The sequence below is a fragment of the Oncorhynchus mykiss genome, chromosome 12, assembly GCF_013265735.2.
Source record: "Oncorhynchus mykiss isolate Arlee chromosome 12, USDA_OmykA_1.1, whole genome shotgun sequence".
Lineage (NCBI taxonomy): Eukaryota > Metazoa > Chordata > Actinopteri > Salmoniformes > Salmonidae > Oncorhynchus > Oncorhynchus mykiss.
In genome coordinates, this window is record NC_048576.1 from 45,492,676 (window position 1) to 45,507,248 (window position 14,573).

Here is a 14,573-nt window from a genome sequence, read left to right on the forward strand (position 1 = left end):
GAAGTGCACCAGTCTCTACTGCAACAAAGCACCCCCACAACATGACGCTGCCACCACCGTGCTTCACAGTTGGGATGTGTTCTTCGTTTTGCAAGCAACCCCCTTTTTCCTCCAAACATAACGATGGTCATTATGGCCAAACAGCTCTATTTTTGTTTCATCAGACCAGAGGACATTTCTACAAAAAGTCCCCATGTGCAGTTGCAAAACGTAGTCTGGCTTCTTTATGGTGGTTTTGGAGCAGTGGCTTCTTCCTTGCTTAGCAGCCTTTCAGGTTGTCGATATAGGACTCGTTTTACTGTGGATATAGATACAAAAGTATCTTTTGTTTCCTCCAGCATCTTCACAAGGTCCTTTGCTGTTGTTCTGGGATTGATTTGCACTTTTTGCACCAATGTACGTTCATCTCTAGGAGACAGAACGCGTCTCCTTCCTGAGCGGTATGACGGCTGCGTGGTCCAATGGTGTTTTATACTTGCGTACGATTGTTTGTACAGATGAATGTGGTACCTTCAGGCATTTGGAAATTGCTCCCAAAGAGGTCTACAATTTTTTCTGAAGTCTTGGTTGATTTTTTTCCCCAATGATGTCAAGCAAAAAGGCACTGAGTTTGAAGGTAGGCCTTGAAATACACCCACAGGTACACCTCCAATTGACTCAAATGATGTCAATTAGCCTATCAGAAGCTTCTAAAGCCATGACATCCTTTTCTGGAATTTTCCAAGCCGTTTAAAGGCACAGTCAACTTAGTGTATGTAAACTTCTGACCCACTGGAATTATAAGTGAAATAAATCTGTATGTAAACAAATGTTGGAAAAATTACGTGTCATGCACAAAGCAGATGCCCTAACCGACTTGACAAAACTATAGTTTGTTAACAAGAAAATGTTGGTGAAAAACTAGTTAATGGCTCCAATTTAAGTGTATGTAAACTTCTGACTTCAACTTAGATCTAAATGATGTTAGTAGAGTTTTTAGGTTATAGATAGTTTATGTAGTTAACTAGTTGGCTGGCTAATGATAGTCAAACAAACAAGCTAACATACCTTTTTTGCAGTTTCTCACACGGGTACACTGAAGTGATTCAAGTGAATTGTGTTTCGCGACACAGAGCTTTTGTATTGCGCACTGGTCCCTGGCACGCTGTGTTTCTCGAGTTGCAGGCTGCCTGCCACAGCTCAAAGAGCTAAGTAACCTTCAGAACTGTGTTGAAGCCAAATGATCTATTTACTAATAAAAGCCGATGTGCTCCACAGAAACTGTGTTTGGTAGAAATAGGTGTGGTGGCATTGATTCTGTCGTGGCGCAGCGCCACACTTAAATGAAGGCAGAGGAAACACCATCTTACTGCTGTACATTGCATTTGCATAAATACTGTTTATATAAAAAAAACAGCCTGTAGTTATATACTGGATTCTCAACAAAGCTCGCTAACGTATTTACTGCTGTACATATTCTTAGCATATCTGTTGGTGTACGTACACAGATTGCACTTTGATTACTGATAGTTTTATTTGGGTTGTTAACTGGATTGGTCCTGACAGACGTTTTTGATTTTTTTTTTGTGTAATAATCTAATTGTCAAGGTAAATTCCCATTTTTATTAAATACCATTAAGAAATTATCAAATTGTTGGATTTATCTTCAATCCAAAGCGGTTCACTGGGTTTTCATACACAATGACTATCAGGATGGATCACATAGGCCAACTACACTCACTGTATAGAACAGGGTCTCCTGGCACATTTCTCTTCCATATTTAGATGTATAAAGAGATTAGATGCACACCTTGAAAGGTTCCTGTCATCACCAGCTCTCTTAATGGAGTGTCTGGGGAGTTGCCAGTGTAGACGGGGGGGGGGGGGGGACTTTATGCAAACCTACATTAACGCTAGATGGGTGTAGCCGTGGGAGTAGAGCCCAGCTGGCTGCTGAGCCAAAGACCAGAGGAGTGTCTCGGAATTCTAGAATCTTCCCTCATAGAACATCGTCGAATTCAGTACTGCGTCAGTGTCCAAGTCTGGGAGATGTCTTTTATAAAATAACTTTTGGTTTTTGTCTGTAAAACACAGTAGTCAAGAGACACCATTACAGGGCTGGTGTAATCAAAGTGAGGCAACTTGCAGGTGGGGGCCTTTCACATTTAATGATACACCAGTAAATCAGATCAAGGAAAGGGACAGGAGCTGTGCAGCTGTCAAATATGGGTGTTATAATACAGTAAGTGGTTACAACAGTTCTTAGCTAGAGCAGAAATATTGCTCGTAATAATTACGGCACAACATATTGCCGTACTAGGCCAATAGCCCACGTTAGGCCTATATGTTTAGTTACACACTACCCTACCATTGCTATATACCAATGCTTATGGGACTGAGGGGGAACCCCCAGAAAGCATGGGGTCTTGCACTGTGTGGCCATGCGGTGCACAGGCAGGCAGAACAGTGTGTGCCATATACATAGAGCCTATGACTTCTAGAGACAGAGTGAGAGACAGAGTGTACCTACAGCAGCCAATGGCAGACCTCCACAAAGCATGCTGCAGAAACTCAATGCTCGACAGTCAGCGCCCAGGAAGAGCAGCAGCAGTACAGTATCTCTGCAGCAGACGACCACTGAGCCGTGGCTTTGATCAGTGGACTAGGGCCGTGCTCAAACGCACTCAGTGACCCCTCTACAGATTGACACAAAATGTAAAAGGTAGGGGAAAGGAAGCTGAAATAAAATTATGAAATTTGACGAAACCAGATCAAAAGTATGATGAGCAAAGTATGAAAAATGACTGTTGCATCTAGATTGATAGTTAGATTGGGTTCAGGGGGGCGGGATTATTAAGGGCATAGGGTGACGTCAACCTAACTCATTTTAATACACCAATGGTATTTAACTCATTTAAATAAGTACCGCCTTGTAACCAACGTCTTTGGGATAACTACTCTATACGTGCCAAAATTTGACTGTAAGGGTATCAGCAAATATAATAACAAGTTTACACTATTCATCTATGGCAAAAACACGGTGCCTTCAGACCAATTGACTTTCCACTTTGTTAGGTTACAGTCTTATTCGAAAATGTATTAAATTGTCCCCCCTCAATCTACACACAACACCACATAAATGACAAAGTAAAAACTATTTACATTTTTATAAATTTGACTTTTTTTTTTAGCTAAGTTAACACTGAATACATAAGTATTCAGTCCCTTTAAATCAGTACTTTGTTGAAGCACCTTTGGTATTGATTATAGCCTCAAGTCTTGGCACAACTGTATTTTGGGAGTTTCTCCCATTCTTCTCTGCAGATCCTCTCAAGCTTTGTCAAGTTGGATGGGGAGCGTTGCTGCTCAGCCATTTTCAGGTCTCTCCAGAGATGTTTGATCGAGTTCAAGTCTCAGCTACAGCTGGGCTACTCATTCAAAGAATTGTCCCAAAGCTACTCCTGCATTGTCTTGGCTGTGTGCTTAGGGTCGTTGTCCTGTTGGAAGGTGAACCTTTACCCCTGTCTGAGGTCCTGAGCACTCTGGAGCAGGTTTTCATCAAGGATCTCCGTTCATCTTTTCCCTGGATCCTGACTAGTCTCCCAGTCCCTGCCGCTGAAAAACATCCCAGCAGCATGATGCTACCACTACACTTCACCATAGGGATGGTGCCGGGTTTCCTCCAGACTTGACACTTGGCATTCAGGCCAAAGAGTTCAATCTTGGTTTCATCAGACCAGAGAATTTTGTTTCTCATGGCCTGAGAGTCCTTTAGGTGCCTTCTGGCGAACTCCAAGCAGGCTGTCATGTGCCTTTTACTGAGTGGCTTCTGTCTGGTCACTCTACCATAACGGCCTGATTGGTGGAGTGCTGCAGAGATGGTTGTCCTTCTGGAAGGTTCTCTCTCCCATCTTCACAGAGGAACTCTGTCAGAGTGACCATCGGGTTCTTGGTCACCTCCCTGACCAAAAACCTTCTCCCCCGATTGCTCAGTTTGTCCGGGACGGCCAGCTCTAGGAAGAGTCTTGGTGGTTCCAAACTTCTATTTAAGAATGGAGGGTTCACACTATTAGGGTGTGGTGCCTCGCTTAATGTAGAAATGTCATGTCTGTGTGGGGGACCTGGGTGATCGAGAACACATGAAGAAAAGGAAGATCTCAGCTAGTTTGAATGAACAGGACTCGCACCAGCTTGCCTTTCATACATGTGTGGAAGCAGCACATCTTACTGTGCTCAGCTATTCTGCCACCTTGATTAGCACAACTCGACAAAATCAAATTAACATTTTAAATGGACTGCAAGAGCAATCGGTGTCTAAAAAATATACTTTCTGTTAACTGTTCTATCTTAACCCATCAAGCAAGGAAAGAGGAATACTACTCAGTCTCTGGAGAAAGAAGAGAACAGACATGACTGAGGTGTGTTGGGGGGGGGGTGTTACTGCCACCATTATGACACCACATTGGAACGTGTTCAGGTCTGTTGAGTGACAGACCAGGACTGCTGAGCCCGGTGTGGCTGGAAGCAGTGTATAAGTGCACTTCCTGAAAGAATAGGCACCAAGGAGGGGAGCGAGGAAAAGGTAAGAGAGCACAGTCTTTGCAAAGATCCCCACTAAGCAGGCAGCTCCTGTGTGATCTATTTGCACACACACACACTGTGGCTGGATGACTCGCCTGGGCTGGAGAGAGAGAGGGTTTACATAAGAGAGTAGCACACTGCTGCTCTCGTCTCCTCCTGTCCCTTGGTCCCCATGTCAGGGTGGCTGCATAGGCACATACCTTCCAGTCTGGTCTGGCTTAAGCCCAGCTGCACTATGCGCCTTGCACATTCCTCTGTGCCAAAGGGGGCTCAGGAGGAGTGGCCTGTTCCACAGCAGGCCTGCAGGGGAGAATCATCCTGGCTCTGAGTGGCCGGCCCCTCCAGGTGATTGACCTCTTTCAGCAGGCGTAAGGACATGAGGGGTGGGGGTTGTAGGCTAGAGCTGGTAGGGTACAGTATCCTGTTTCATAGCAGGGCAAAAGAGATCAGAGAAGAACCTGCATGGCCTATGTGTAGCACTGCTGATCTTTGATATCAAAATCTAGAAAACTCTCAGATACTACTACAGCACTTAACAGTGTGCCTTCCCAGCAATACTGCTGTCATGTTAAATGGGGAAAATAAAAAATTCAATGAAACTAAGGCATTTAATGCATCTTCCTCTGCATTCATCATCATGGGAAAGTCTTAGCCCAGATGAGTCTGCATACTTTATGAACTGGGTCATCAGAGAGGTACAGCTCAGATAATTCAAGTACTAATAAGTCAGGAGAAGAAAAACAATCTTCAAGACTAGTGATAAGAAAAAAAACAAGTTACATGTCGGGATATTATTATTGATGCTATATCATATCGTTGACAATATTGCAATATTATTTTGCACTCATTGGCTGTAGCCACCTATTTTTCCTTCATAGCTTGTTCTCCATCTTTTTTTTTTTTTTAAATAGGGCAGCAATTTGTTTTATGCACTTTTATTTCTATGACTAATCTAAACTCATTATCATGGCTCTCGTCACTCTGCAACAGATATGTGAGCAATGTTTGGAACATCGAATCTTAAAAATCACAGTATCGAATTGTAATACATATAGAATCTCAATACATATCAGCATCTAAGTACAGATATAATATCGTATGGTCCCTGGCAATTCTCAGCTCGATTCAAGATCCACATCAAAACACTCAAGGAAAGATGGTGGTATGCTACAGGGAAGGCTTCCAAAAGGAATTCAGAATCCACTCAAAAAAGAAGCTTGAAGGATCACTTCAGCATAATTGGGCACTAACAGGCATCAATAATAGGGGATAGGGAGCCCAAATGTGTAGCGACATCCACTGAGGAAAGAGTCATTTCAATCATAGAAATTATAATTGCGCCGGGGGGCTGGGAGCCCGTTTTACAGGCTCCTAACCAACTGTGCTATTTCGCATTGTTTGTAACTTATTTAATGTTGCTGATAATGTCTCTTATGACCGAAAAGAGCTTCTGGATATCACAACAGAGATTACTCACCTCGAACTGGATATACTGCTGCTACGAGATCAGGCTCAAATCCCTGACATTGAAAAGACAGAAATACAGGGGGCGGAGATCGGGGTGCCTTGTGAGAATTCGTCGGTGAGTGGGTAACCCGCCTCTACCATCCGTTCTATTGGCCAACACGCAATCGCTGGAGAGTAAACTGGAAGATCTGAGACTACCATAACCAACAAGACATTAAAAATGGTAATATCTTGTTTCACAGAGTCGTGGCTGAACGACGACACAGATAATATGCAGCCGGCTGGGTTTTCCGTGCATTGGCAGGACAGAACAGCTACGTCTGGTAAGACGAGGGGTGTGTGTGTGTGGGGGGGGGGCGCAATGTCTCATTTTAAGGAAGTCTTGAGGTTTTGCTTGACAGAGGTAGAGTACCACATGATAAGCTGTAGACCACACTATTTAACAAGAGTTTCTTATTTTTCGTAGCTGTCTATTTACCACCACAAACCAATGCTGGCACAAGATATATGAGGCCATGTGTAAAGAAGAAAATGCACATCCCGAAGCGGTGCTCCTAGTGGCCGGGGACTTTAATGCAGGCAAACTTAAATCCTCTGTACCTCATTTCTACCAGCATGTCACATGCAACCAGAGAAAAATAAAATATATAAAATTTAAAAAATAAACACTCTAGACCACCTATACTCCACATACAGAGATGCATACAAAGCTCTCACTCATCCTCCAATAGGGAAATCTGAATATAATTTTATCCTCCTGATTCCTGCTTACAAGCAGAAAGTAAAGCAGGAAGTACCTGTGAATCGCTAAATACAGAAGTGGTCAGATGACGCAGACGCTACGTTACAGGACTGTTTTGCTAGCACAGACTGGAATATGTTCCGCGATTCATCCAATGGCATTGAGGACTGCATCTCAGTGCCAGAGGCATCACTACAGGCCCTGGTTCGAATCCTAGCTGTATCACATCCGGATGTGATTGGGAGTCCCATAGGGTGGCGCACAATTAGCCCAGCGTCGTCCGGGGAAGGCAGTCATTGTAAATAAGAATTTGTTCTTAACCGACTTGCCTAGTTCAATAAAGGTTACACACACACCAAAAAGTTATTTTGAGGCTTTTATGCATGTCCCCATTACCAGTAAAACATAATAATCAAAACCTATTTCTTTCACTTGCTGAGCTGTGCTGTTTCGTTGTTCATTTGTTCAGTCGTTTAATTCTCAACCAGGATTTCATGACATATGTCAAGCAGTGAAGTTTCAGCTCTTTCTGTTCATGGCCTTTCTCCGTGCGCACGGTCACTGTGTCCGTTTCCATCTTGTCCAGCTGCGTATGTAACATTTCACGTAAACCCCGTTCCTTGTCTGCATCGAAGTAGCGGTCCTTGTACATAGAGTTGAGCATAGTGGTGAGCACAGTAGAGAGAGAATGCCACCGAATCGCTTTGTCGAGCAGGCGTTTTAATGCCATGACAGAGGGTATCACATCTGCTGCAGGCGCAGAGGATGAGCATATAGCTCGAGTCAGTTGTTTGAATGGAGCTTGCTAGTGTGTTCATGTTTCCAAGTTTCAAACATGTTCTCAAATGCCATTGAAATGGCAGCGGCGGTATGACAAACCGGCACATTCACGAACATGCAACATCCTCAGTACGAAATCCTCAATGACACATTGTGCTGTCAGACTCAGCATGCTCACAGGGCTGATATCGCTGGTTCAAATGTCAGTCATAACGCTAATAGCAGTGACGCAATGTTTATTTTTTAGCAGTGACGCCATTACTGTATAGCTTTGGTAGAGCAACATCTGAAAAATAGCACACTTGGTAGTGTGTACTAGTGCTCGACCATTCGGCAAAAGCCAACATCAGAACGGTTGATTGTCAAGGGCAATGAATACCATTATCTTGCCATTAATGGATTTCGCCTTTGAGTTGAGTTGCAGAAATTGTCTTACTCTTTCAAATGACTGCTCGATCTACACAGCAGACATTGTGGGCTAGGTTAGAAATGTTGCAAGTGTAGCGCAAAAGTTTACATGGCGTCATTACATTATATAGGTATGCACGTCAGCTTTGACATCGGTTTTTCACATCGGCGTTAAACTAGACATCGGGCCAATGCCGATAAGTTCACCAATATATTGTGCATCCCTAGTTGTTACAGGTGTGAAGCTTATGTGCATGTGGCGCACTGTGTAGGAGGGAGGTTCCCATGTGTGAGAAGTGTGCAGAAAGGCATGAGATAAAGGAATAAGTAGCATTGGGAAAATAAGCAGTATGTGTTAATTGTAGGGGTGCCCAAGGGGCTTCGGATCAGAAATGTCCAGTGCCAGTGCGAGAGAGGCAGGTTGAGGTTACCAAGGGTTAGAGTAGTGCAGAGGGTGTCATATGCTGAGGCAGTGAAGAAAGTAATGGGTCAAGGGGGAGGGATCCTGAGAGGATTTGTGAGTAGTAGATCTATACCAATATGGAGAGATAAGGCCAGTGATATATACAGTGTTGCCATGTTCGCAGTTTTCCCACTTAATTGGGCTACTTTGAAAATGTATTGGTTCGCAGGTATTTGCACTGCGGCCGCCATGGCCTCTCATAAATAATATATATATATATATATATATATATATATATATATATATATATATATATATATATATATATATATATATATATATATATATATATATATATATATATATATATAAATATTCCCCCACTGTGAACTGCTCCTGACTGTCAGGCAGTGAGACAGGCTGTTGCTGAGTGAGTGGTGGGGAGGGCCGGAGGGGTGTGTGCGTTGAGAAAGCACTACAGTTATTGGCTGAGGCACGTGAGCGAGAGAGCAGCCAGCACGTGCACACGTTATGACAACTTTTTACCAGTTGTAGGTAGACTATTTAGATTTTCATTATGGAGACAGCTATTTTCAAACCTTTTTCCATGAAACATTAAATACTGTAGAACTGATGCACATCAAGAAATAATGGCGACAAAGCACTGGAAAATGACTTTGGGGCGCATTATATAAATCTACTCTGGGGTGGTTTAAACTGCATTCTAATGTTGACTGCTTAAAGAAAACGGTATCAAACAAAGTGCTTCATGCATGCTCAGTTCTTGGGTCTCGGGGGCTGCACGAGTAGAAATTGTTAAATGGAAGCTACGGAACACCCTCGCATGGTTCTTTTTATGGGGGAAAAGTCCTAAATTAAACTGACAGGCAGTGTGTGTGTGGAGAATTATACATTTGCCTTTGTTGGCCATCAAATAGCCAATTAATGTATATGCCATTGTAGGCTACCATTTGACACAATACATGTTGAAAGTATGAAGTTATGAATCACTGGAGTCATTGCAAATCATTTTGCCTGTAACTTCAATTTACTGTAGCCTTGTGTTATTATGAACGCATTTGATCGACGGTAAAAGTAGTCAGATTAGGCTACAGATAAAACAAATGTAAAAAATAAACACTGGCTATTGTTGACAAGCATATTCAGTTCATTAAGACATTATTAATATTTCATTCAGTGATTGAAATCATGACCCCATCCTCAGTAGCCTATTCCAGCAGGCTATTGGGGAAACAAGCACTTCTTATTGCGAAATTGCCTCGCTATTCATGTTGAACAAATTTGTCTGTGAATTTGAACTAAGCAAGCTGCTGAATTGTTCAGTTTACATCTTGCCTATATCTTGTCTATGCTACTGTAGACTGTCTGAAATTAGATGTAGAACATATCAGGGGCTATAGGCTACCTGCTTTTATCTAAGCAAACTACGGCAACATTTGATTAGAATCATAAACCCAGATTTGAGTCTGAAGCCTATGCCTATTGAAATGACAAGTCAATCGCAAATGGGCCATTTATAAAGGTTTGTAGTCTTAACATCAGCACAACTGCCAGAAAGTAGCCTAACATTCAATTGTTTTATGTTCATCCAGCAGGGTAGCCTAGTGGTTAGAGCATTGGACTAGTAACCGAAAGGTTGCAAGTTCAAATCCCCGAGCTGACACGGTACTAATCTGTTGTTCTGCCCCCGAACAGGCAGCCCCCGAACAGGCACTGTCATTGAAAATTGAGAATTTGAAATAACAAATAAGAATTTGTTCTTAACTGACTTGCCTAGTTAAATAAAGGTAAAAAAATAAATAAAAATGTAAAAGTGTTTCTTGCTATTATAAACCGGTTACCACGGAGATCCAACATTCATCACTCAAACTCTCCTGTCGAATTTATCTATTGTTATGCAAATGCACAAAAGCGACTTACTTACAATTTTAAACCTGGTTCGAGCCCCAAATGCTGATTGGCTGAAATCCGTGGTAACCGGTTTATAATAGCAATAAGGCACCCCGGGGGTTTGTGGTATATGGCTAATATACCCACACCTAACGGCTGTATCCAGGCACCCCGCATTGCGTCGTGGTTATTGGCCATTGGCCACTGTGGTATATTGGCCATATACCATACCATGTGCCATATTACTTAATCATAGCAGTCAAGCGAGTTAAATCCACATCCATTGATGGAAAATGATCTAGCAAGTTAAATAAGGGCGACATCAGTTCTCATGTCACATATTCAAATTCCTTTATTACACCATGGCATAGCTTGCAATAATTATTTTGAGGAAAACTAAATTTTGCTTCTAACGTTGTTACAAGTTACAATTATATCTTAATTGGCTCTAACTTATGGGAAATGGTTTAGATATGGCAACTCCTTACTTGCTGTGGGGACAAATTGGGCTAGTTTTCAAGCCTTTGGTGCATGTTTTGAATAGTCATAGTGCTAGAAATGTTTACTTGACCTGGCAACCCGGGATATATTCTTCAGTAAGATTGGTTTTGTTCATAGCAATGGTTATCAACAGTACTGCAGGGATGGAACACAAGTCGCAGAAAATAGAGGTTGTGGTGGCAGATGCAGAGAAGTATTTGGGTGTATGATTTGACGTCATTAGAGTTACCGGGTATGTTGAGTTTTGGTGTTCCGTCCTTTAAGCCCGAGGTAGGACTAGATAGGTTTAAATAGTGGGTTAGGGTGGTGGGGTTTTAATTAGTGTAGGTTTATATAGGGGAAACAAATACCGTACTTTTTCCAAGCAAAGTATAAGAGGGTTCTATTCCAGTCTAGTTGGTGGCAGTACTACAACATTTCTGGGTGCCGTTAAACCTCAAACTCAAGTAACTTATACTTTCCTTGAAAAATAGTTGGCAAAACTGCAGTCACTAGCAAAGTAGCTTCAAGACTAACGTTAGCTAACTAGGCTACGAAGCCGCTATTTTTAGTGTAATGGCATTACTGTCAAAATAGCTAGCTAGTTCATCAAATAAACAAATTATTTTTGTTAACAAATGGTTAGGTAACCTAGGTAACCTTAACCATTCCCCATGACACGGTAGCTATTGCAGTTTGGCAACCATTGTTAACCGCCATTTTACCACAGATTTTAGCTCACGTTCGTTAGCTGTCATGCTCTCTTGTTAACTAGCGTTAGCTAGTTACGTTAACGTTAGTACATCCATTGAGAACTAACAACGAAGTCGGAACAACAGGACCACCAGCAGAAACAACCAACGGCTTTCAAAATAGCATGGGCTGAATATCACCCATGCCCATGCAATCACTGAATAGCCTAAAACCCAGTAATACACATGTGTATCGCTTGATACCTTTGTTCAATCAAACCACTAACGTTAAATGACTAACTAGTTAGGAAACCCTATCTTCAACGCTATTGTCTCTACTACGATCTCTTACTAGCTAGTTAACGAATCCATATTCAAACCACCTCATCCGCTCCTCGAAGCCCCCGCTAGAGAGAGGGAGACAAGCGAATGAGGGACATACTCCGCATTGACAGTAAATCTTAGTCCTTACCATCGTATCGCTCGGCCTGTTCGGCGAGTTTGGCCTGGTATACTAAGTGTTCTCGATCTGCCATGGTGTTCGAGGTCGGGCTGTCGATGATGTGCGGCCTGAAGGAGAGGCTCGACCGTGGGTCTGTCTCAGACTGCGGTTCCTGGTGGAGCAGCAGCTCAGCGTCCCCACTATCTAACTACCGGTAGCACTGGTTTAAAGATGGCGTCCGAACTCAATCCGGGAAATTGACGCAATCCACGCCAACACCACATCCCCGCTCTTCACTTTTCTTTCTCACACACTCCGGTGCAAAGCTATTGGCCACTAACCCATTTCATCTCATGTATTTATGGTGTCGATGGAAATACAATGTGAAACACAGGCCAGTATTAAAAAGATTCAGTTAAATATAATCCACTCAGCATGACCAGACTCCATAAAGTAGTGTGCATATAATAATGGTGGTTCACACATCAGGGCCACATATTTATATTTTAGTATATGGCCCTGGTTCACAACTCCTTGTCATTGCTGGAGTCAATACTGTTATTATAATACTGTGACTCCAGAGTGGTGCAGCGGTCTAAAACACTACATCTCAGTGCTTGAAGCTTCACTAAAGACACCCTGATTCGATTGCAGGCTGTATCACAACTGACTGTGATTGGGAGTCCAATAGGGCAGTGCACAATTGGTCCAGCGTCGTCTGGGTTTGGCCGTCATTGTAACTAAGAATTTGTTCTTGACTGACTTGCCTAGTTAGATAAAAAAAATATAAGGGATTTTAACCTCTTCACACCAGCCATGTGAGCCATGGGTAGTCAATCAGTCTGTCATAATCTCAGGTCGGCTGTATGCATTGTTAGCTTTCAAGCTCTAGGTGGCATTCTGCTTTTCCCCTAGTTCTCAGCCATGACTTCTCCCATGACTGCCTCATGTGAACTACAATCCCGACGCTGTATTTAACGTTTAGAAAAGTCAATAATCACCTTTCGCAACATGTCTTTCATCAGCGAGAATCCTTAAAATAAAAAAGATACACTTACTGTAGTAGTTTTGCACAGATCCATACAACTATGGGTGCCTCCATCTGAGAAAAATACACTTCCCCGAGTTGCACTTACACAAAGGTGTTCGGGGGAGCTTGCTAGATAACGAATTAGCACAGGTGGTCGCCTCCTTGCCTGTTTTCCGTAAACAAGCGCTGTAACATCAAATCAAATCAAATTTTATTTGTCACATACACATGGTTAGCAGATGTTAATGCGAGTGTAGCGAAATGCTTGTGCTTATAGTTCCGACAATGCAGTAATAACCAACAAGAAAACTAACTAACAATTCCAAAACTACTGTCTTATACACAGTGTAAGGGGATAAAGAATGTGTACATAAAGATATATGGATGAGTGATGGTACAGAGCAGCATAGGCAAGATACAGTAGATGGTATCGAGTACAGTATATACATATGAGATGAGTATGTAAACAAAGTGGCATAGTTAAAGTGGCTAGTGATACATGTATTACATAAGGATGCAGTAGATGATATAGAGTACAGTATATACGTATACATATGAGATTAATAATGTAGGGTATGTAAACATTATATAAGGTAGCATTGTTTAAAGTGGCTAGTGATATATTTTACATCATTTCCCATCAATTCCCATTATTAAAGTGGCTGGAGTTGAGTCAGTGTGTTGGCAGCAGCCATTCAATGTTAGTGATGGCTGTTTAACAGTCTGATGGTCTTGAGATAGAAGCTGTTTTTCAGTCTCTCGGTCCCAGCTTTGAAACACCTGTACTGACCTCGCCTTCTGGATGATAGCGGGGTGAACAAGCAGTGGCTCGGGTGGTTGTTGTCCTTGATGATTATTATGGCCTTCCTGTAACATCGGGTGGTGTAGGTGTCCTGGAGGGCAGGTAGTTTGCCCCCGGTGATGCGTTGTGCAGACCTCACTACCCTCTGGAGAGCCTTACGGTTGAGGGCGGAGCAGTTGCCGTACCAGCCCGCCAGGATGCTCTCGATTGTGCATCTGTAGAAGTTTGTGAGTGTTTTTGGTGACAAGCCGAATGAGGTTGAAGAGTGAGGTTGAAGAGGCGCTGCTGCGCCTTCTTCACGATGCTGTCTGTGTGAGTGGACCAATTCAGTTTGTCTGTGATGTGTATGCCGAGGAACTTAAAACTTACTACCCTCTCCACTACTGTTCCATCGATGTGGATAGGGGGGTGTTCCCTCTGCTGTTTCCTGAAGTCCAAGATCATCTCCTTAGTTTTGTTGACGTTGAGTGTGAGGTTATTTTCCTGACACCACACTCCGAGGGCCCTCACCTCCTCCCTGTAGGCCGTCTCGTCGTTGTTGGTAATCAAGCCTACCACTGTTGTGTCGTTCGCAAACTTGATGATTGAGTTGGAGGCGTGCGTGGCCACGCAGTCGTGGGTGAACAAGGAGTACAGGAGAGGGCTCAGAACGCACCCTTGTGGGGCCCCAGTGTTGAGGATCAGCGGGGTGGAGATGTTGTTGCCTACCCTCACCACCTGGGGGCGGCCCGTCAGGAAGTCCAGTACCCAGTTGCACAGGGCGGGGTCGAGACCCAGGGTCTCGAGCTTGATGACGAGCTTGGAGGGTACTATGGTGTTGAATGCCGAGCTGTAGTCGATGAACAGCATTCTCACA

General features: G+C 43.1%; 1 protein-coding gene across 3 annotated transcripts in view; it reads right to left on the minus strand.

Annotated features, from left to right (window-relative positions):
• The window catches only part of LOC110537675 (14-3-3 protein epsilon), a 38,373-nt gene extending 26,172 nt beyond the window's left edge, over positions 1-12,201 (minus strand). The window contains exon 1 of one of the 3 annotated variants that reach the window (XM_021623900.2): positions 11,916-12,201. In XM_021623900.2, coding sequence (XP_021479575.1) covers positions 11,916-11,979 — 64 coding nt within the window. In that variant the 5' untranslated portion in view covers positions 11,980-12,201. The remainder of the gene's footprint in view (positions 1-11,915) is intronic. The other 2 variants (XM_036937645.1, XM_036937644.1) reach the window with 2 other exon arrangements.
• Positions 12,202-14,573: the final 2,372 nt, after the last annotated feature.